A 22,558-nucleotide genomic window follows, 5' to 3' on the forward strand; every position below is an offset into this window, starting at 1 on the left:
TCGGGTCACATCGTTACTTTAAAGCCGAGAAGCGGCCGAGAGGCAGCCTCGTAGCGGTGACAGGGACCCTTCAAGTACCGCTGTCCGTCGGCAACTGCTGAAGTGTCCTTGAGCACGAGACTGCAGCTCCGGAGCTGCTGTCTTGTAGCTGTCCCGGACAGGGGACACTCGAAAAGACTGCCCCTGGTATGAGATAGTTCCCTGTGGTCGACAGCTAGCACTGAAAACATGCCGTGTCCTATTAATGTCCATAACGTTCCATTTGTAAAGGGACAGCGGCCCTACAGATGTGGAAGAATATTACATATATAGATAGATAGATAGATAGATATTGATCCCCCAAAAATTGTAAAATTACAGTGTTACTGCAGCAAAATCAGTCACACAGCACAGAATATAAATATGAGATACTAGGATACAATATACACATACATACAATATACATGAAAAAATAAAAAATACAAGAGCAGATATTTGAATATATATATATATATATATATGTGTGTATATATATACAAGTCGGGAATACAAAAAGGAGCAACTGCTTACATAGTATGATAAATATGTAGATGAACCAGTTGTGCAGGTTGCACTTAGTGCAGCATTGTGGTGTCTCAGAGCCTTATCTAACTAATGCAATGATGCTGTGGGACAAGATACCATAAAGTCACTACTTTCCAGGGGCATTACAGTGATGCTATAGAAAATGTACACAAAACATCATAAGGACGTCATAAGCTAGCTATTGAGTGCTATAGATCAACTAGAGGACTGCTCCAGAGATTAAGAGCGATTTCCTGTAAGCTGGTTCTTATATGCCGCTCCAGTCAAGAAGCTCAGGTACCTACGGGATGGATCATGGTTAAGCTGGTCTCTTTGTCTAACAGGATGCACATGATCTAGTCTGCATGGCTGGAATGGAAAGTGAGAATGATCTAGAAAGACAAAGTGTGCTGTAGGTTGCCACAGTTTGACATCTACTACCGATCTGCAGCTGGTAGACAGCGGTCTAGCTGACATGTTTGCACATCGCACGCTCAGCAGTTGTCACGGCCAGGAGTGAGGAGGTGGTTTGAGATGAAGTGCTGTGATGGGGCTGTGGGTGCTGGAGACTAGTAGGTGCTGGAGACTAGTAGGTGCTGGAGACTAGTAGGTGCTGGAGACTAGTAGGTGCTGGAGACTAGTAGGTGCTGGAGACTAGTAGGTGCTGGAGACTAGTAGGTGCTGTGTCACATGGATGAGAGGAGCAGAAGGTGTGGGAGAGAAGAGCTGACAGCTGGATGTTTTCAAGTTGTGGTTTGGAAGTTTAGGTCTATTTTTTTCAAATCAATCTATCATTTCCTTAGTTTTGGAGATCATCACAAGTTCACGGAGGCCGCGGAGATGTCTTCATGTGTCTTACTTTATCAGATCAGCACTCAAACCCAAAGATAATCAGTTTCCGATGATAGAATGCAAAAAAAAGCAAATCAAAGAAGTTTAGGAGAGTCTGTTAGCAGCCTTGCTTGAAAAATGTCTGAAATGATGACTTGATTATCAAAGTAGTTGCCAGTTTATCTGATTAATTCAGCTCTATTCAGGGTGTTGGTCAAGATCTCAAACATGTGCCAAATGAACACATCTGACATCTCTCCATTAGTGCATGTGTAGGTACTGAGCATGTGTGTGTGTAATGTGTGTAATAACAACAGAGTGTCAATTGTAATTTCTCCTTGTGGGATTAATAAAGTATACATTATTATTATTATCGTCATCTACTCTTTCATCATCTAGAAGCACTGTTGTTTGAATGATTGTCATTTAAAAAGATGTTTTGCTCAGTCAAAACAGACAAAGTTGGGCCTTAAAGTTTTGTTTACATGGTTGGGATGTGTAGAAATGCAGTTGAAACAAGTGTTTGTGTGTGTGTGTGTCAAATTGACCCGGGACTTATTTGGGGTTTTAAAAACAATTCTGCAATAAAAGTTTACTTAATAATCTGTTAACACATATTGTCTTTATCTCAATTTCAAACAATTGAGACAGCATATGTTTAGGGAATGCAATCAGTCTCTACTAGAACACAATTAGAAATGAAAGTGTGGATCCTTTTTTATCATTCATGTTAAAAACCCACCATGTGATCATTCTTATCTTGGGAAAAAAAAAAATAAGTGGTCATATCCAGAATGATTTCTGAATTGAGTAAGGAATACATGTTTATCACAGAAAATAAGGTAAGGCCGTTGAATTTCTGGTAGAAAAAATGTAACTTGTACCATGTAAAGGGGTCAATTGGACCCGAATACCATACAAGGGTTAATCTTAGAATTGATATCACGATTCTCTGCCATGATTTGGCAGTACCAAAACATTATTTTGGCAGCTATAGCACATTGTGTATCACCACAAGCCTATAAAAATAGAGGCTTCAATGAAGAGAAGGGAGAGCATTAAAACCTATTTCATACGGTCTATGTTAAAAACAGTATATGTTAAAAAAAAATGCAGTTATTTAAAAAATTAAATTGCGAAAAGGGGTGAATCGAAATCGCGATTTTAATATCGTGCAGGCCTAGTTTGAACCTAGACACAGAGATGTGACGTGACCAACACATCTCTACATCAATGCTTAGTTAATAATGTAAATGCACATCAATCGTGGCCATAACCGAGCTGTACTGGAATGCGGTCTGATTGCGTGAACACTTTGCCTGAAACCACACCTCTCCCCTTGTAGAAATTGAAAGAATCCAGAAAGGCGAGACTAAAAAGGAGGCCGACGCGTACCTGGACCTTTTCACGACAAAGAACATCAAACTCAAGGAACGAGTGCTCATACCCGTCAAACAGTACCCGAAGGTGAGCTTTCAATGCCCTTGTCTCCCCCCCCCCCGCCTTCTTCTTCTGTCCTCTGTTTCTTCCTCCACCGTGGACCCCTCTTGATTTAATTCATCCTGCAGCCGAGTTTCAATGATACAAAGCCACGGGGTTACTCGGAGTCTCAAATTACTCCTCTCAACCCTGATCTCTCAGCTCCAGAGTGTAATTACAGCCAATACTGCCGTGGTTTAAAATACCATAAAAAGGATCAAGATGTTAATATTACTCTAGTTAGGACAGCTCTGTGTTGCAGTGGAATTCATGTTGGCAAGATTGGATCTTCTGCACGTTTCCACTCAGTGACATCGTACCTGGTTTCATCATGTAACCTCAGGTGTGTTCGTCCATGTCAGTGCAAACTCTATCTGGCTCCCACATTTGGCCACATGGACTTAGAATGATGGTTCATGATGTTGGAGAAGGTACGCGAGGGTACATACTGGCAGAACACATTGCATAATGCTTTGTTTGCATTAGAACCCGACCGATAAAGGATCTTTAAGCCCAATATCAATAAAAATATTTGATTTAAAAATTCGATATTTCGTCCAATATATATTTTTTTTTTATAAATCCAGAAACGCATTACAAAACATAAACAAATTTCCCAAACATTAGCTATTTGTAGCTTTTTATGAGTCCTCACTATAATAAACTTGTTTTATTGTCACAATAGAACACCGGAACATCACAATATATTACAATTCTGATAAATAAAATGTATAAAAAATACAAACTTAAGATATACAACTTAAAGTTATTTTAACAAAAAAGAAAACTTGGACGTTGTAGCGCGCCCTCTGGTGGACAGACTATGCAACACCAACACTCATAACATGGTTTAAGGGTGTTTTTCTTTTTTAAATATTCATTTAACAATCATTTATCGGCCATTCTAAATGCCGATACCATTAGTTTGGAAATGGAGTAATATCGGGCTCCAATTTGCATGTTGTAGAATTTATTTACAGCAGAACGTTTTAAACGGTGGCTGTGTAAGCCTGTTTTGTGACTTTTCAGATTCAGCATCAGATCAATATGATGTAGGAGTCTGCCGGTCGTTGGGCTAAGACAGCCTTCTGATCTCAAGAAGCCTGTATTAGTTGGCCAGAAAAGGTTTTTTAAGTCTGTACATAAATCCGGTTTGTCAGGGTTTGACGAACCTAACGAGTGGTTTCAGATTACAAAAGCTTGTACAACTGTTTACAACTCCACGAGGAAATGCTTCCGGGGGGGGGGCATTTCCAGCCTTTAAAACCAGGAAAAGACAACACTTAACCCATTCACGATTATAACAATTTCCAAAATCTGAGACGATATTTAGTCTCATATCACGATATCAATATAATATTTATATATTGTCCAGCCCTACTTGGATGGTTGTAGTGAATGGAGCTGGCGGTCTTAGATCCCTCAAGGGCTCAAATCAACCTTCTCTGGTAAATCTACCACTTAAGGCTGCAGCGGCATGCACAACAGGCCCCCCCGTGACAGTGATTGCTCCTTCACTCTCTTGGTACTAAACTCGCCTCTGCTTTGACTGTCGGGCTAATTGTGTTCGGCTTTGTTTTGCCATTAGTTCAATTTCGTGGGGAAGATTCTGGGACCACAGGGCAATACCATCAAACGTCTGCAGGAAGAGACAGGAGCCAAGATCTCTGTGCTGGGCAAAGGATCCATGAGAGACAAATCCAAGGTAAGGTACACACACACACACATACACCTGGTGTTACACACCTGTGAGAAGGGTACCTGAAGTCATAACACATCTGGCCAGTACTTGAGTGGGATGTCGGCCTGGCAGTGAGCCCAGATGGCGTCAACTTGCAGGTTTGCTTGGGTGAACGTGCACGTAAAGCCAAGGGCATCCACGCCCTGCACACATCTGTTCCAGGAATCTTCACTATATCCCTCTAAACCTGTTATCTACCACTTTGATGTCATTATCAAGCTATATAAAGGAAGGGAATACCACACCGATGCTCTGATGCCCCTCTGAGACGGATGAAATGTGATTACTTCTTGCATAATTCATTTAATTTTGGAGTTGAGCTGCATGCTCTCTCTGACTCCCTGACACTTCAGTGATGTTGCCCTTGTTTCAGGAGGAGGGGCTGAGGAAAGGCGGCGAGCCCAAGTACGCCCACTTGTCTATGGAGCTGCACGTGTTCATCGAGGTGTTTGCCCCCGTGCCGGAGGCGTACCTGCGCATGGCGCACGCCATGGAGGAAGTCAAGAAGTTCCTGTTTCCCGTGAGTCGGACTTTGCTGTTTTGGCGTGCTTTTGTGACTACTTGTTGTTTATCGACTCGTCTGTGTTGAGGTTCTGAGAGCTGCTTCTCAAAATGATTTATTCCCAGTAATGGCAATATCAACATGCAATAGCGTTGAGCAAAATGACAACACTAAAATGTAGTTTAAAGGTGCTCTAAGCGACGTCACAAAACTAACATTTGTTGTCACATACAGCAAACCTCTCCTCACTACCTGCTAGCTGCCTGTCCCCAGAACACACTGTAAAAACATCTCCTCACTATCTGCTAGCTGCCTGTCCCCAGAACACACTGTAAAAAACATCTCCTCACTATCTGCTAGCTACCTGTCCCCAGAACACACTGTAAAAAACATCTCCTCACTATCTGCTAGCTACCTGTCCCCAGAACACACTGTAAAAAACATCTCACTATCTGTTATCGGCCAATAACCGACAAAAATGATTTGGGGGTTGGGGGGGTTCGTGCACGGAAGCACAGAAGGGAAGGGGAGGGACGGGATGAGGATGAGGGAGGGGCAAGCAAGTCTTTTTTTGTTTGAAAATACTTCTAACATCAACAAGAAGTCCCGCCACCCAACATTGCTTAGAGCACCTTTAACAAAAACTCCCTTTATTTGCATTGCCTCCCAATTCGTATAAGCCGTTTTTCTGATTGGGGTTTTGTCTACTCAAGCGTGATCAACATTTGTGTTTATCAAATTGTGAGAAATAACAGGCAAATGCATATTGATTGCTGTCAAATAACTTACTATGCGCTACTTAATACTCAGTATTAGATATTAGTTATCTTCTCTCTGACAACTTATTCATGAGTTGACAACTGAAAGGTACTCTAAGCGATGTTGGGTGACGTCACTTCTTGTTCACTTCTCGCAGATAGTCAGGAGATGTTTTTTACAGTGTGTTCTGGGGACAGGCAGCTAGCAGGTAGTGAGATGTTTTTTACAGTGTGTTCTGGGGACAGGCAGCTAGCAGATAGTGAGGAGATGTTGGCTGTATGTGACAACAAATGTAGCCTAAAACACGCGTGACATCGGCCAACAGCCCGACGTGTTCTTGTGTAATTGACTGCTGGCGTGCCTTTCAGAAAGGTTCAAGCAAGTCACAAGTGACGTAATTACCGCGCTGTTGAAGAGGAGGAATCGTGTTGCTTTCACTGTGTCGCCAGGGTTAGCCCTTCCTAGGGCTCTCTGTCCATCCCTGTGTCTTTACCTGTGTGGTTGACTTCACCCGCCGCTGCCTACGCTTCCCTTTTATGCGTTTTATGCCAAAGCAGGCCAATAGATGCCCACATTAGTGTGCAGGGTGCTATAGAAGAGATTAATTTGGATCAAAGGCGAGATGAATGGGCCAGTTGAACCGGTAGTGATGTGGTAGTGCCGTGTAATGTAAAAAGCCGTCCCCTGCAGAACCTGCCATTACAATTCAAGGCCATAATCTGTCAGGCTTGACGGCCTTCGTTCGGAACCGGGCTGTATTTAAATGAATGCATCGTGTTCTCAGAAAATGGGGGGGGATGTAATTTGTCGGTGCTTTTTTAAAAAAAATTTTATGCATTACCTGTCCTCGGGTATTCCCGAAGGCTTTGACTCTTTTGTTCGTCCTCATCTTTTTTTCCACACACGCATGCCTGTATGTGTGCAGAGCCTTGATCCCGTGTGTGAAAGGTCCGCGGGTCCTTTTATTTCTCAACGCCGACACTTTTCTTTTGATCCTTTCTATAGAATGCAATGTCTAAAGAGACTTCATTAGTCACCTCCATGGTGTAAAGGCGTGTCACCTCGCTTGCTCGTTAGATGCAGCTGCAGTCACACGGCTCTATGGCCTGAGATGAAGTTAGAATCGCTCAAGTGGCTTGTGTTTGTCTGCTTTTGCTGCCGATACATGGCAATCCGCCGCCTGCGCTGCATACTCTGGTCCCCGCCCTTTTTGCACCCTTCTTTTTCATCATCGTTAGGACTCAATTACTATTCCAGGGACTGATTTATGAAAAAGTATTGATTGGGTCACAGTGCAGCCCTTGCGATGGCTCCCCTGAACAAAGGCGGTGGATTGCGTCGCAGGATTTGTGCCCCTCAGACAGGTGGCTTCACTAATCCGTCCCAATTTATGTTTTTTGCGGATGAAATAAGGTTGATGCGGTCACATGAGACTTGTCAGGAAGTGCAGTGAGGAATGGGTTACCTTTTGTGCATGACGGAGCGACACAGTAAGGCTGGGTGTGTGGATGGATGCTCTCCAACCTCCCCCCATCCACGACTCCCCCCCCCCCCCCCCCCCCCCCCCCCCCCCCCCCCCTCAAAACTCGAGTGGCACTGGCGCCGAGTCTTGTGTTAGCCATTAGGGGGATGCTGTGTTGTGAGCAGCTCTGTAATTGTGTTTTGCTCTTTTTATTCATTGCTTGCTCTTCCACACTGCCTCCTTTTCTTCCCTCTTCTCTTTTTTTTTTTTCCTTTTCATTTGTGCGTGTTGACATGATCTTGCTTCTCATCCTCTTCTTTTGTGTGTGTGTGTGTGTCTATGTGTGTCTGTAGGATATGATGGATGATATCTGCCAAGAGCAGTTCCTGGAGATGGGCTACCTGAATGGAGGCCAGGAGCACGGAGCCAGAGGCCGAGGGGGCCCGCCGGTCAGGGGCCGCGGAGTCCCCCCTGGTGGAGCACACAGGTGTGGAGATGCGCGCGCACACACACACACACACACACACACACACACACACACACACACACACACAGGGTGTCTGATAGAACAGCTGCTAGGTCACTGAAGTAACACAAAGGCACTGTTCTTCCTCGACTATCCTATCTATGTATCAATGCAAATACTGAGTAAGGCTGAAAGCAGCTCTATACTTACTCCTTTTTGTGTAATTGTGTAGTTTTCAGTGTACTTATGCTGAGGATCTGAGCATTTTTTGACATAAGGTGACTTGCTGAGAAGACAGTACATACTGTTACAAGAAACACACTGTGCCCAAAACGCACAAGCACTTTGGTCATGTACTGTTTTCTATTCTTTTTAACCAAGTTTTACTGTCTCTATTACGTGTTTTAGTGTTTGGTGTGATGCATGTTATGTGGTGGTCTACAAAGTTTTAAGGATGTCCTGCCTCTTAGACTCTAAACCTAGTTTACCTACGGGTACCCATACAGGAACCTGCAGCAACTTCAACTGTAAGTTAAGGAATATCAAGGAATCTAAATCAATAGCCAGTCACACAAAATGCTCCCCAAATAGTTAGTCTCTTTGGTAAAAATGTGAACACTCATACAGTATAATGTAGTTAATAAATTGATTTCTTTTTATAGGGATAGCTTTACATTTTGGCATTATTTGCTTTCTTGCTGTGAGTTAAATGAGAAGCTCAACACCATTTGCATGTCAGTACAGTAAATAATGTATTTGGCTGCTTAGCTCAGCATAAAGACTAAAAAGAGGAAACTGCTTGCCTGGCTCTGTCTGAAAGTAATATCCACTGTCCAGCACCTTTTTTTAAAGCTCATTAATAACATGTTATTCAAGCAAAAGAAATGCATGATTTCGTGACTGTGTCTAGTCTTTATGCTAAGCTAACTGATGCAGCTTCATATTTTGAGTGGAGACTAGAGTCCGACCCATAAAGGATTATTAAGGCCAATATCGCTATAAATATTTGGTGATTTAAAAATCCGATATGCTGATATCCCTGCTAGGGCTGCACAATTAATCGAATTTTAATCGCGATCACGATTTGGACTTCCCACGATCAAATTTGCGTGATCGAGCGATTATTTTTTATAAAGCGTCATTTCATAGAACGCTCCGGGTTTTTTGCAAAGCCCATCTGCAGCTAACTTCAGTTGGTAGAGTAACAGCGTGTGAGACGCAGCTGCTGGACCGAAGCCTGGACCTGGACCTGACCAGAGATGTGACCCATGGCCAGAATATCATAGTTCATAAAAATGCAGCGCTGTAATGACAAAGACGTTTCATACACACAACGTGTGTTTCCGCCGTTCGACCCATGCTGGACCCGTTCATAATGATCAGCCGTCTCTCTGTGAGTAGCGTCCATCACACTCTCTCTCGCAGTTATTAATGGCCTATGTGACAATAAAATTTGTTTTGGTTAAAATCAACAAATAATCGTGAGAATAATCGCGATCAAAATTTTGATCAAAATAATCGTGATTATCATTTTGGCCATAATCGTGCAGCCCTAATCCCTGCCGATATACATTATATTAAAAAAATAAATCCAGAAAAGCGTTACAAAACATAAAATTAAATTGTAGTAAATGGTTTTATAACAGAACCGAGGAACATCACAATATTTATAAGTTCTGATAAATAAAATGTATAAAAATACAAACTTAAGATATGAAACTTAAAGTCCTTTGAACAAAAACACATTAACAAAGACAGGGACGTTGTAGAGCGTCCTCTGGTGGACAAACTATGCAAAGCCATCACTCAGAACATGGTTGACCGTCCGTTTTCATTTTATTTTTTTAAATATTCGATTATTCAGAATCAGTTGTCATTATAAATAATTTGTGATACATGTTTATTGAAAAAATGAAAACGTGGAACTATTCCTGCAAGTAGAAGAACACCGTATTATGTCAGTGTTCTCTTCTGCAGGGGCCGGGGAATGCCCCCCCGCGGTGCTCCCGCCAGGGGAGGGGTGGCTCGAGGCGGCCCAGCCAGAGGTGGAGCAGTGAGGGGCGTCCCAGCAGGCCGAGGGGGACCCCCAGCAGCACCCGCCAGGGGAGCCTCGGCACCCCGTGCCAGGCCCCTGGCTGCCGGACCCCCCCAGAGGATGGCACATCCACCCCCCCACCAGCACACCCCCGCTGCAGCTGATGAAAGCTACGAGGAATATGTAAGTACCAGAACCAGTGGAGGGTAGTTTGAATTCATCCATTTAGTTTGTATATGGATGTCCTCAGCACATGAATATGATTATTATTATTATTATTACCTTAAATTATACAAACAAGGAAAATATATTCTTGAACTTTAATTTGGATGAGGAATTAGTAGTGTAACAGCCAAAAGATGAGTTTTCCTGTGGAGACGGGATGCGATTGTTCTTGCCACTCTGTTGGCTTTGAAACGCTCCTCTGTCAACAGAGAAATAAGAGATTTTGGATGCTCGAAGACATAAGGGGAACGTGTCTGCTTTAGCACCAGTGTGTTACTTTGGAGACATCTTGACATTCATGATTCATGAACAAGCCTCTCCCTAAGTCTCACTCTGTTTCCTTCCCTCTCCAGGGCTACGACGAGAGCTACACAGACACGGCCTACGAGTCATACGACAGCTATTACAGTCAGCCGCAGGCGTGAGTGAATCAGACGTCTCTTTGGTTTTCACCTGCTTCTCAATAAAAATGCACACACTGCCTAGTTGCTAGTTTCACCGGATTTGAGAGCACTTTTTTTAAGCCACTCAGCACAAATTCAGTGCTGCTGGTACTTCATGTTTCATGGTTTGGATATGGTGTTATTTAGGAGAACGAGCCGGGACTAAGATGTTCCACGCAAGAGAGCCAAGCTTTGATCGTATTCACGGGAGCCAATTATCATCCCCCGAGACATTACAGTCAGCAGCTACTTAATGTTTTCTTCAAAGATTAAAAGTGACTTCTCTTCTTCTCTCTCCCTGTTTTTGACCATCAGAGAACCAGAATACTACGACTACGGACACGGAGAGACCACAGAGTCATACGAGTCATACGGTAAGGGCCAACTTTATTCACTGTCAACAAAGATGACCCAGTTTTTACTCTTTGAAAATAAAAGTGTGCATATAGTGTAAATAAAAACAAAGTTAGCTAAAAGTGTATTTTTAATTGTATTTTCCTGTAATTCCTGTATATGCACCACATGGTGATATGAAGACATTTTCAGTTGTTGTTTGATTTGTATAATGTCAAATTCATGTTTAAAAATATTGATACCCCGCCATACATGACTAATTGGAGCAGGACTTAAAGGTGGGGCATATCATAAAAAAAATGTCAGTGCTTGTGCACATACAGTCCCTGACAAAAGTCTTGTCGCTTGTGTGAAAATTAACCTGAAGTGCAGCTGAAATATATTTCTAATCACGAGTTATTCCAAGTGAAAGGGCTCATTTAATACCCAACAGCTTTTGTAATAATGTTTCAGTGCAAAACGAAACTGTCAAAAAGTATTCTAATATTCACAGCTTGGTAAAGCCCATTGAGTCAATTTTTGCAAAGACATAAGTGTTGTTCGCCTTGTCATATGAGCTTCACCTGGGACTAATAATGGATCAAAAGGTTCAGGTGTGTATAAAAACAAACCCAGTACACTAGACCTTCACATCAACTGCAACTGACCCTGCAAAATGCCTAAGATTCACCTCGAACTAAAGTTGGATTATCAAGAGGCTGAAGACCAGATCCTGACTGCTGGGGCAGCACATTCAAGTGTCTCAGCATCAAGGACAGAGGATAAAAAACATTTGAAGACACTGAAGAGTTTTTGACAAGCCCAGGTCAGGCAGACCCCGCAAGACAATTCTCGAGAGGACCGTTTTGTTGGCTCGAAAATCCAAGGCCAGCCCATTTTCCACTGCAGCAGAGCCACCAGATGGTCCCCTGAAGTCCCGTTGTCAACCAGAACAAGTTTGGGATTCTGTCCGAAATGGCCTCCATGGTCGAATCAGTGCCCATAAGCCAGCACTAAACCAAAGACAATTGAAAAACCGTGTGGCATGTGCCAAGGCCCACCAGCCTGCTAAAGGATGGACGCTGGAGAAGTGGAAGAAAGTGGATTTTTCAGATGAATATTCTTGTTGAATTACACCACAGTCGCCGCAAATATTGCAGGAGACCTACTGGAGCCGATGGATCCAAGATTCACCCAGAAAACAGTGAAGTTGTGGTGGCGGGAAAACATGGTCTGGGGTTACATCCAGTAGGGGGGTGTGAGAGATCTGCAGGGTGGAAGGAACATCAATAGTAAATACCAAGAAATCTTGCTACCTCTTATTCCAACCATAAAAGAGGCCAACTTCTGCAGCAGGATGGTGCTCCATCGCATACTTCCTCTCCCACTTCAAATTCCTCAAGGCAAAGAAGATCAAGATGCTCCAGGATGGCCGGCCCAGTCACCAGACATGAACATCATGGAGCATATGTGGGGTAGGATGAAAGAGGAAGCATGGAAGACCAAACCAAAGAATATTGATGAACTTGGGAGGCAGCAAGACTGCTTTACTAGCTATTCCTGAGACTTCATAAACACATTGTTGAATCCTTGCCAAACCACATGGGTCCAGTCCTTCAAGCTATGGAAGTATTACAAGAGATTACATTTGGATCTCACAGCACCACTATTTAATTTGCTGACACATTTTATTATTTGCAGTAAATTTGTACAATTTCTGTATAGGCGACAAGACTTTTGTCTTGCCAAAATTTGACCTTTCTGTCTAAAATTATAATCTTTATTTCAGTGTGAACTAATTTATTTTCGTGCTATGAACACTCAGTTGTGGAAGGGTTTTTTAGCTTTCATATGATTTTCTTACACCAATTGATTAATTAAAAATTCAGGTTAATAGCAGGTGTTTCTACAAAATAGATGAGCGACAAGACTTTTGTCAGGGACTGTACATTTGGTTGTCATGATCTACTAACCCACAGACAGCCGGTCATTTTTTTTGTAGACAGCCTGGATCAGAAAACATGGGATTCAACGAGCCATTCAGATTTGTCCCCCACTTCTTATGTCATATGCAGGCTCATTAGAATCTAAAAGAAAATAAGTCCCGCCCCCACCGGAGGGGAAAACAGCTCTCTGCTCTTCATTGACTTGCATTGCGAGAAGGCGCCTCCTCGTCAATTCTGTCCACTAAAGCATTTTGACAGCATGCAACTTGTTTTGCAGTGGGACGTGGATACATTAGAAAGCTATGCAGTGTTATCTTTGCAGGTGCCTTAGCTTGCTGATACATAGTAAAATCATTTATGACATGCTTAAATGTGATAGGTTTTTTTTTTTAGGTAGCTACAGGCACTTTGTTAGCGTTTCCGCCCATAGTTGCATATTGTGGTGCTGGTTGTTTTTCCCTCCGGTGGGTGTGGTTCTAGCATATATTACATCCTCTGTCTCCATCTCCTTTAATATCGACTTTATAGATCACCAGCCAGATTCTACTAACTTAAAGCCAGTAGCTGTTAACTTTGAAAGGCACCCCGGTTGAGGTTTTGACAACTGTTTTAGATGTATCGGGGGATTCGAGGCGCAGTCCTGCCAGGGGTTTCATGTTATTCCAACACGTTTGTTTGACCATGTGTTTTCCTTTCTTTGTGTTCTCTCCAGGCCAGGATGACTGGAATGGGACCCAGCGCACCGCTTCAGGGAAGGCCCCTCCCCCCTCCAGAGGTGCCAAGACGCCTTACCGGGAGCACCCGTACCGACAGTACTGAAGCAGACTCGCCGCCCCTAACGCGTCACCCTGACTACCGCCTGTCTACCACGGCAGCTCTCGCTTTAAGCAGCCCGACAAAAGTAATTGTCTGTTTTGTCTTTGGTTTGGTCTTTTCCTTCGCTGGACTTTATACGAGAGAGCAAATTGGGAACTGAAAATCGGAACTGGTTTTTGAGATTTGACCGCGAACTCCCCTCCCCCACCCGACCCCACCCCTACTTTGTCACACCAACCTACCAGCCACCATCCCTCCAACCAACCAACCAAAGCGGCTTTTAGATGGGTTAGAGAGGAGACGTTGGTGTCCTTTTTTTTGTTCTTTTTCATTTGAATTTCTATTTATTTTGCTGTACATTTTTCTCTGACCCTTTTTACTCCCCTCTGGCTTTTTTGCATTGTTGATCTATCTTTCTTTTTTAAAACTGTTTGGGAGTAGTCATTTCTAGTGGATTTAGGGGGTTCATTATCCACTTGTCTAAGGAGTCCATTTTAATTGTTTTTAAATACAAAGAATCTGTCGAGGGTCAGTTGCAGATTCCCATTTAGGCTACATTTCAAAATTCTGTAAATATAGCCAAATAAAAGACCTTTTTTTAAAATTTCAATTATGTAATATAGAAACAAAAAAACAAACAATCTTAAATTAAGTGAAGGTTAAAGAATCAATGTTAATGGAATTCATTTTTGATGATGGTTTGTTTTTAAATAGTTCTAAAACGTTGTCCATTTAGACTTAGGCAAGCAATATTTGTCATTGTACTTAGAGTTTTGAAATATAGCCCTAATAGACACTGTTGAGATGGACTGTCCTCATATCCTCAATTTGTTACACATGTTAAAAATAAATTTTCAGACTCTGAAGACAAAATGTTTGTCTAACGAGAACACGGCCGAGAGATCGCGTCGTGCTAAAAAAACGAAACAAAAAAAACCCAAACAGTCCAGGTCTTCATTTTGTGATCTGATTCTCTATAAACTGCATGCGCAAAGTACACAAAGAAGGATTGGGACACAAATCTCCACATGGGTCTTCTCTTTCTACAGAGAAGGGATCCTGCAGCTCAATCCGAACTCTTGTACATATTTTAAAACCTAACTGTACTTATTCTGCCACTAGTATCTGTACCCTCTCCATTAAAAATGCATTCTGCTACATGTGTAAGCTTGCCTAAATAGGTAACTAAATCTGTCCAAAAGATGTTTTGCAGCAGTTTGTCAATAAAGCCTAGTTTGTTTTTTTATGAAACTTAACTTGCTTTATTTGTTTCCTGTCCTAGTCAAATTCTGAAATGGCCTTTTTTAAACAACCTTCAGCAGTCAGATGTAGGTGTTTTCCTTTTGTTTCTCATCCAAAACCGCATTTTTAAATCAAAATGAATGTATTGACGTCTGAAGACTTTAACCCTCCTAAATGATGTCTTGATTGATTATCAAAAGAGCACAACTTATTCTTTCTCTCTCTTTCTATACTTTTTAAAAAGGACCCAGAGGTAAGACCTCTAAAATAACCTGGATAGCTTCCTAATGTGTATAGAGTTCTAAAGCATTGAATGCCTGGGTATGTATAAGACTTTTTCAATCCTCTTACCTGTGGTCGTAACCGTTAATGAGAATTGCTTTTATAGCTGCAAATTAACTGAATTCAAACCACCATTCAGGTCTAGGCTTCATTGTCATGAATGACGCTGGCGCGACGGCTACTTTAGTACAGAGTAATGGCAGTGCAATGGAGAGGATGGTTATAACCTAGACAACTCCACTGTAAAGGTAACCTAACCCTAAATGTGTAATTCTCGTAGTGTGTTTTATCAATTGACGTAAACTTGCTGGTAAATGCGTACAGTTTCTTTAAAAAAAATATTATTGCAGTCATGGCAACAACAACAAAAGAATCGACTCAAAAGTAAGAAAAACGTAACTTCCAATACCATACAGTAGTGGATTTTATGTAACAAAATAACTGTTCTGTGTTCTAACAAAATCTATTTAGAGTAGTGTTAATGCAACTCTTGCTAAAATGAACAAAGTCAAATCTATGTCAATATCTTCTGTACAATTGAGCTGCTGTTACTTTTTTTAATTTGCTGTGTAAAGGTTGCTTACAGTAATATTTAAAAAGGTTCTGCCTGTGCAAAGTTATCCAAAAAAAAAATCCTTGAGTTGCATGAGAATATCTCCTCCTGTAGACATTGCATGATCTGTCTCAAGTTTCTCCCAGTGTTTTTAGACAGGGTATTGATTTGAGGTTTGTCCTTCCTTCAGGCACAGCTATCGGTCACTGAGTGCCCGGAGACTGACAGTCTGCTGGAGTGAGACCATGCAAACCTCAGGTTGGTTCCACCCCCCCCCCCGCCGCACCTTTTTTCCTTTCTGAAGAACCAAACTGCTGGTTTGTGCTTGCTTTGGCCCATTAAGCTGCAACCTGCATATTTCCTTTCCACTCTCCATACAGCGAAGTCTTAAAAGATTGATCCGTCTACCTTCCAGGCAGCCATTAGTGTCTCTTCCTGTTTGGACAACATCTCTAGACTTGCATAGAATTGAAACTGCTGAAATATGTAATCATCACAGTAGACCAGTGATTCCCAAAGTGGGGGTCGGGACAAGGGGGTCGCGAGCCAGAGAGGGGGGGGGGGGGGGGTGGGGGGGGGGTGGGGGGGGTCGCAAGTTGATTTCCAGAAATAAAGCAAAATTTAAAACGATTAGAAATAGCATATGTTAGCCATGATTTTAACACAAGATAAAACTAGTGGCTAAATTTAAAATAAAACCAAGCAAATAAATAAAAAGGGAACAGGTCTTTTGATTTTCACGCCTATAGTGCGTGCTTATATATATAATGGTATATAATGTTTACAAACGTTTATAGTGGGGGGGTCGCTAGTCACTTGCACCGTTACTTTGGGGGTCGTGGGCTGAAAGTTTTGGGAACCCCTGACGTAGAACACATCCAGCTTCTTCTTCTTCTTGTCAACGCTTACTGTATTTTCTGGACTATAAGTCAAAAAATGCATCCTGAAGAGGGTAAAAAAAAAAAAAATACGGTGTAGAAGTCGCACTGGACAATAAGTTGCATTTATTTAGAAATTTATTTCCAAAAAATCCAAGACTAAGAACAGACATTTAATCTGGAAAGGCAAGTTATTCAACTATACAATAGCACACAGGACAACAGGCTAAATAGGTGTCCGGTATGTTAAAGTGCCCATAATATGAGAAAATATCAATTTTTCTGGGATTTGAGGGTGTTATTTTGTGTGTCTGGTGCTTCCACATGTATACACACTTGAAAAAAAAAAACGATCCATGCTGGGTTTTTTTTTTGCACTATTTCCAATTATTCGCCCAAGTTTCATGTTTTTAGCTCATTCTAGCTCCCGGGAATTTGAGCCGGCACGGCAGACAACAAATAATAATAATAATAACTAAAACAGACAAACATAGAAGAAAAATGACGATAATATGGGCGCTTTGACGTAACACATTAACAGTTATTCAGCTACACAATAGCATATCATTACAAGAACATACTGTACCTGTGTGGCTGAATAGGCCAAATTAACACGCCAAGCCAGTCAGTCAAGTCTTTCTCAGTTTTCTTTAAGTTAATGTCTCAGTTATTTTTTTCTTCAGGGGTACAGGAGCAGCATATAGTCGTCACAAGTCTAGAGGCATAGATATGCCGAGAGCGCCCTCTCGCGGCTGTAGGCGGTAACGCTTCCTCCTTGGTTCATGTCAGTCAGTATAAATTCATTTAAAACATGTTCCATTATATATATTTTGATAATATAAGTCGCCCTTGACTATAAGTCGCAAGAACAGCCAAACTAGGAAAAATAGTGCAACCGGAAAATTCTGTAATTGCTTTTGTAGCCCGCAGAACTAATTTTTTTGTCTTTCTTTCTTTTAAGCAATCTTTCCCTGTTGCCACATTCACGGACCCTCTGACGCCTAAGATCTCAGGGCTGATTTCCAGACGGCGTAGTTTGACAATTTGGGATATCGGCTCATTTGTGTTTTTGCAGAGAGTCGTGTACATGAAATATGACGCTGCAGCCGAGTTATCTTAGCATGAGTGGGAAGCTAGCCTGGCCATGTCCAAAGTGGACGAAATCTGCCTTCCGTACAAAAACTGATGCGTTAAATTGAGAGGTAACCAGTAACCACGGACCTGTAACGTCCTGGATTTTCCTCTGGTTGCCTGGCAAGTGGTCCCTAACCAGAAAGAGAGAGTCTGTCCCATACCTCCCTGTAAAAGTGCAATTTGTTTTTACACTTTACCTTTTGACCGTGTGTGCGGGGTCAGACTAGATGTTCTCCTCTAGTTCCAGTCTTTAAAGGTCCCATGTCTCATTTTCAGGCTCAAACGGTTACTTTTGGTTTCTACTAGAAGATGTTGACACCCTTTAATGTTTAAAAAAACACTTATTTTTATCTCAAACTGTCTGAATATATCTGCATTCACCCTCTGTCTGAATCGCTGCGTACCGCTGCCGTGTCTACCGTTGCACATTAGCCTAGCAGCTAGCGGCGTTGCCTTCTGTTTATAGCTTAATCCTGGTTGAATTTCAGCATGCCTGCGTGCACGTTTTGTAGCCTACGGAGCAGCTTCTATTGGTAGAGAGAGCAACAAGTTAGCGGACTGCCGAGTCGCCCTCTCTGCGCTTTCTAAACTGTGAAATAGACCAACGGAGAGGAGAGAAAGCAGAATGACGGCAGAACACAGGAAAGCCTCTCACATTGAGCCGAAACGGAAACCCTGTGCTGATGGTTAGCCGATGTTCTTTGGGGTTAACGCCATCCACGTTACCGGCGGTACTGACAACAGATAAAGCCACCGTGTCTTGAGAAGCTCTAGCTTGTTGTTTCAATGTTCACTTTGAACTTTTTTTTTTACATCATCTTTGCTATCTCTTTTTCCTCTCAGCGGCACTCGTACTCTTCTCACCGTTACCGCTCGCTCTCCTCGCGCGACCACACGGCCGATGACATCACTCACTCAAGGCACCCTGTCATTCTCGCTCTAACTCCTGCTGCTCTCGTAAGAGGGCTGCTGTAAACCGCGTATCGCGGTGACGCGTTGATTCTTCACCACGGCGACAGAAAAAAACGATACCGCCATAGCCCTAGTTGTGACATCACAACGTTACGGCGGTCCTGACGGCTCGTTTAAAGGCACAGTTTCTGAATACGGGCTGTGCGCATTCCTCTGTGGAGTGAGCTTTTTGAAATTTACAGTATTTCTATGGCGCTACAACCTGCTAATAATAGTAAAAAAAAGAAGAAAACATTTTTTTTAAATAATTTTTTTTGCAATATGGGACCTTTAAGCTAAGCTATCTACTGGACAAAAGCAAGAGTACATATTTGTTTTTTCCAATATTGACTGAGTAGGGCTTTTTTTAGCAGCTGGAATCGCCACTAAGGGGAGTTTTTCGCCCCTGCTTGCAGCGCCAGCTTCAAACAGCTGACATTTCCCCCTGTGATGGATCAGCCATCTCAAGCTGTAACGGCAAGTACAGCATACACAATTTGTAGGTAATGGTCTAAAACATTCAAAACCACTGATATGGTCATTTCCCATTTCCCCAAAAGAGCATTTTGTAAGATGCCTTTGGGCATTTCAGCCAGTGTAACATAATGCAGCAGCACGTTTATGTGTGTGTGTGTGTGTGTGTGTGTGTGTGTGTGTGTGTGTGTGTGTGTGTGTGTGTGTGTGTGTGTGTGTGTATATATCACAGCATTTCAAAGGTTGGTTGATTCTGATGATTGCCCTGGTCCTGGCTTTGGACAGGGCCTGTGAACTGGTGTGTGGCTGCAGGGAAGAAGGCGACGCTGGTGTCAGCGTGGCCTCGGGGACGGTGACTAATGAGGAACCGCAGCTCGGAGGCTCTCTGACAGAGAGAAGGCAAACACGAGCGAGAGCACTCTGAAACGGAACCAGCGGGAGGAGAGGTGTCAGAGGGATTTCGGCGCGATATGTCCCGGCCGTGCCTCGAAGGCAGGGACACGTTAAATGAAGGCTCCGAAAGTAATGCTCGGTGGTCAGACTTTGAGAAACCTATCCGTCAGTGGCATTTTAGTGGAGGGAAGCTGGATAACGAACCATTTAAGGACATTTTGAGATGTGTTTTGATAGAAAAGGTCACTCGCTTGTTGTTGAATGGGTTGCAACACGACGGCTGCCAGTTTTTAGACATGTTAGAGAGACAAAAAAAATCCTGGGTGCTTTGACAAAGCAGCACAAAAGCAGCGCTTTCACAAAGAGAGCCCAATTTGGCTATTTATTAATAAAAACTATTTACCGTTTCATGTCCGGACTTTATCGTAAGCTTGAATTATTGAAAGAGATGTGCGTCTGGTCTTTGGTTCTTATGTCCGTCGCAGGTGCAGAATGAGACCTGTGACCACATCGGCTGTTGATTTGAAATATCAATGCACTAATCCAAAATTAGCAGCCTTGCCAGTAATTATTTACAAAATGTTGCCATGCCACACGTCGATAGCTGAGCTACTTGGCAGGAAAATGACCCTTTTAAATTAATCCAGCCACTGCTTAACCCTCCTGTTGTCTTCAGGTCAAATTTGACCCTCTTCCAAAAAGTGTCTATATCAGAAATTTGGGTTTCTTTCAAAAAAAAAATCCAAAAAAGTAACGTGGATGGTTCCCAACAACACTCCTCACAAATTATGTATATGTTATGTTATGGTCAGTTATGTTATGCTATTGTATCAGTTCACTACTTTCATTGAATTTGTGTGTTTTTCGCCACTTTTATGGCATTTGGAGAAAAAACAATTGGTAAAAGAACTTTTAAAAAAAAAAAGAGAAAAATGTCAATATAAGTGACAAAAATGGGAAAGGATGTCAAAAAAAGTAACAAATGTCAAAAGTGGCAAACAAAAATTTCAAAAGGCTCAGAAAAAGTCGACAAACGTTAAAAAAAGTGACAAAATCATGGGGGGGGGGGTCCACAAAAGGGTCGAAAAAGACGACCATAATGTTGATAATAGGTTTGTCATTTTAAAATTTGACTCAGAAAAAAAAAATTCCGGGTAAGCGAGAAGATAACACGAGGGTTAAACAAAAAAATAAATATACAGTTTTATAAATTTAATAAATGTTCCTGCCAAACACCTTTTGTCTGTCGTTAAATCAGTGTAAAGCAGAGGAGGATTTGTGTTGACATGTGGACTCACCCCGATGTCTCCCCCTGTGCTTTTTGTCTCCTCTGCAGTGAAGCCGTGCACGGGAGCAGCTCATCACCACCGGAGGTGGTCAGACAAAAGCTCTCGGGGGGGAGGGGTTGGAGGGGTTGGGAGGCGGGTTGCGCCCCGAGGGCGCCCCCTGTTGAAAGGAGTGGCCCAGGGCCAAGTTCGGTCCCTGGCAGGGAGGGTCTGTGGCGGCCGGCTGCCAAGTGACCCACAGGAGCCACAGGATCTGGCTCCGACTGCCACTGGAACCAGGACTCAGACTGCAGCTGGTCAGCCAGCTGGGAATCCACAAAGAACAACAGAGACTCATTTTATGTGGACTATTTTTTCCGACGTGTTCTACATATCATGTCTATATTGAATTGCAATGCATTATGCTGGTGTAATTATTTTCTAACATGGAAGACACTTGAAGTGTTTGCTGATTGCATGCCCCCCCCCCCCCCCCCCCAGCAAATGTAATTGTTATAGCCTGATTTCCATAAAAGAGCACTCTTGTTATAGCGGCTGTGAAATTGTTTAATTTCTATTAACTCCTTGAATTAGAATGAGGGGAAAAACCAACGCATTTTCATTCTACAAGGCAAGCTGTTATTCTCCCATACAGGGAGAATAGTGTGACATCTGCATTTCAAGTATTTTATTATTATTCTAATTTTTTTTAACATTATGCCTGCTTGTTATTTAGTATCCATGCCTTTATTGCTGGGTGAATTCCGACTCAGTGCTCGAGAGTTAAAGATACCCGGAGAGAGTGGATCACTATCTCGCTACGGCCGAGTTCACCGCAAGCTCACACACACACACACACACACACACACACACACACACACACACACACACACACACACACACACCACACACACACACACACACACACTGCACGGGCTGTGCAGCCCCGAGGATATCAAATGCTAATGTAGCGGCCCATTTTGCATGTACACTTCCCACAAAATGTGCAGCGCTTTCATAACCAACGCTGGCCTGTTCTCAGCGCTCCAGCATCCAAGTATGATAATTCAGCGAGATGGAGCCGGGAAGCAAAGCCGCATGCGAGAAGGGGACAGAGGGTGAAGACAGACATTACTAACTTCCCTCCATCCATCCATCCATCCATCCATCACGCCTCTGTTGATTTGATTCCCCTCCATGCCATTCTCTGCCATTATCACTGATGGTTTTACGGCCGCCTGTGGTGCCGAGTTACATTTAGAGGTCAAAACTGCACTTTCCCGTATTAAAAAACAAGTTTCTCTGTCCCGATTCGCTGGTCAGAGGCAGCATTAGCCAAGTCAGAGGCTCCATTTAGTTTATTGAAAAAGCTAGCAGCTTAGAGGATAGAGCATTAGCTGTTAGGATAGAAACCATCATTTGAGATGAAATGTCAACGGGCCATATCCAAAACAGATCATTTTTCAGTCTTTATGTGCTATTATGTCTAAAATAATGATTTCCGTGTCTCCCATAATCCGATGAAAGATAAGTGATGGCGCGGAAGCCGTCTCTTTTTGTTTGAATCGATGATCTGCCATAAGCGCGAGGGTGGAAAAGAAAGTAAATGTTGCTGTGCAATGATCAATAAAAGTAAGACTTGAATATGATCAAGCTGTGTATCAGCCTGGGATGTTTCCTCTCTTCTGCAGCCGCCTGCATCACCGTCTGCTGTGTCTCTGCGCAGTCACCTGGCGTGGGAGAATAGATGGAATAAGGTGAAAACAGGAGGCCAGGCTCTCCTGTCTTTTGATTATTTTTTTTTG

At 42.7% G+C, this 22,558-nt stretch overlaps 1 protein-coding gene across 8 annotated transcripts in view; it reads left to right on the forward strand.

The window, feature by feature from the left end:
* Positions 1–22,402, forward strand: part of khdrbs1b (KH domain containing, RNA binding, signal transduction associated 1b) — a 23,261-nt gene extending 859 nt beyond the window's left edge. The window contains exons 2-14 of one of the 8 annotated variants that reach the window (XR_004334967.1): positions 2,720–2,841; positions 4,442–4,558; positions 4,968–5,114; positions 7,671–7,804; positions 9,761–10,001; positions 10,397–10,464; positions 10,802–10,860; positions 13,478–13,666; positions 14,864–14,909; positions 15,068–15,144; positions 15,245–15,353; positions 15,849–15,916; positions 20,825–22,402. Coding sequence is in view for 1 of the 8 variants with exons in the window: in XM_032535352.1 (XP_032391243.1) it covers positions 2,720–2,841; positions 4,442–4,558; positions 4,968–5,114; positions 7,671–7,804; positions 9,761–10,001; positions 10,397–10,464; positions 10,802–10,860; positions 13,478–13,584 (995 nt within the window). In the remaining 7 variants the exon portion in view is untranslated. Of the gene's footprint in view, positions 1–2,719; positions 2,842–4,441; positions 4,559–4,967; positions 5,115–7,670; positions 7,805–9,760; positions 10,002–10,396; positions 10,465–10,801; positions 10,861–13,477; positions 14,455–14,863; positions 15,354–15,848; positions 15,917–19,407; positions 20,147–20,824 lie in introns of those variants that run through there. The other 7 variants (XR_004334966.1, XR_004334965.1, XR_004334964.1 and 4 more) reach the window with 7 other exon arrangements.
* The last annotated feature ends 156 nt before the right edge of the window (positions 22,403–22,558 follow it).

The sequence above is a fragment of the Etheostoma spectabile genome, chromosome 14, assembly GCF_008692095.1.
Source record: "Etheostoma spectabile isolate EspeVRDwgs_2016 chromosome 14, UIUC_Espe_1.0, whole genome shotgun sequence".
Classification (NCBI taxonomy): domain Eukaryota; kingdom Metazoa; phylum Chordata; class Actinopteri; order Perciformes; family Percidae; genus Etheostoma; species Etheostoma spectabile.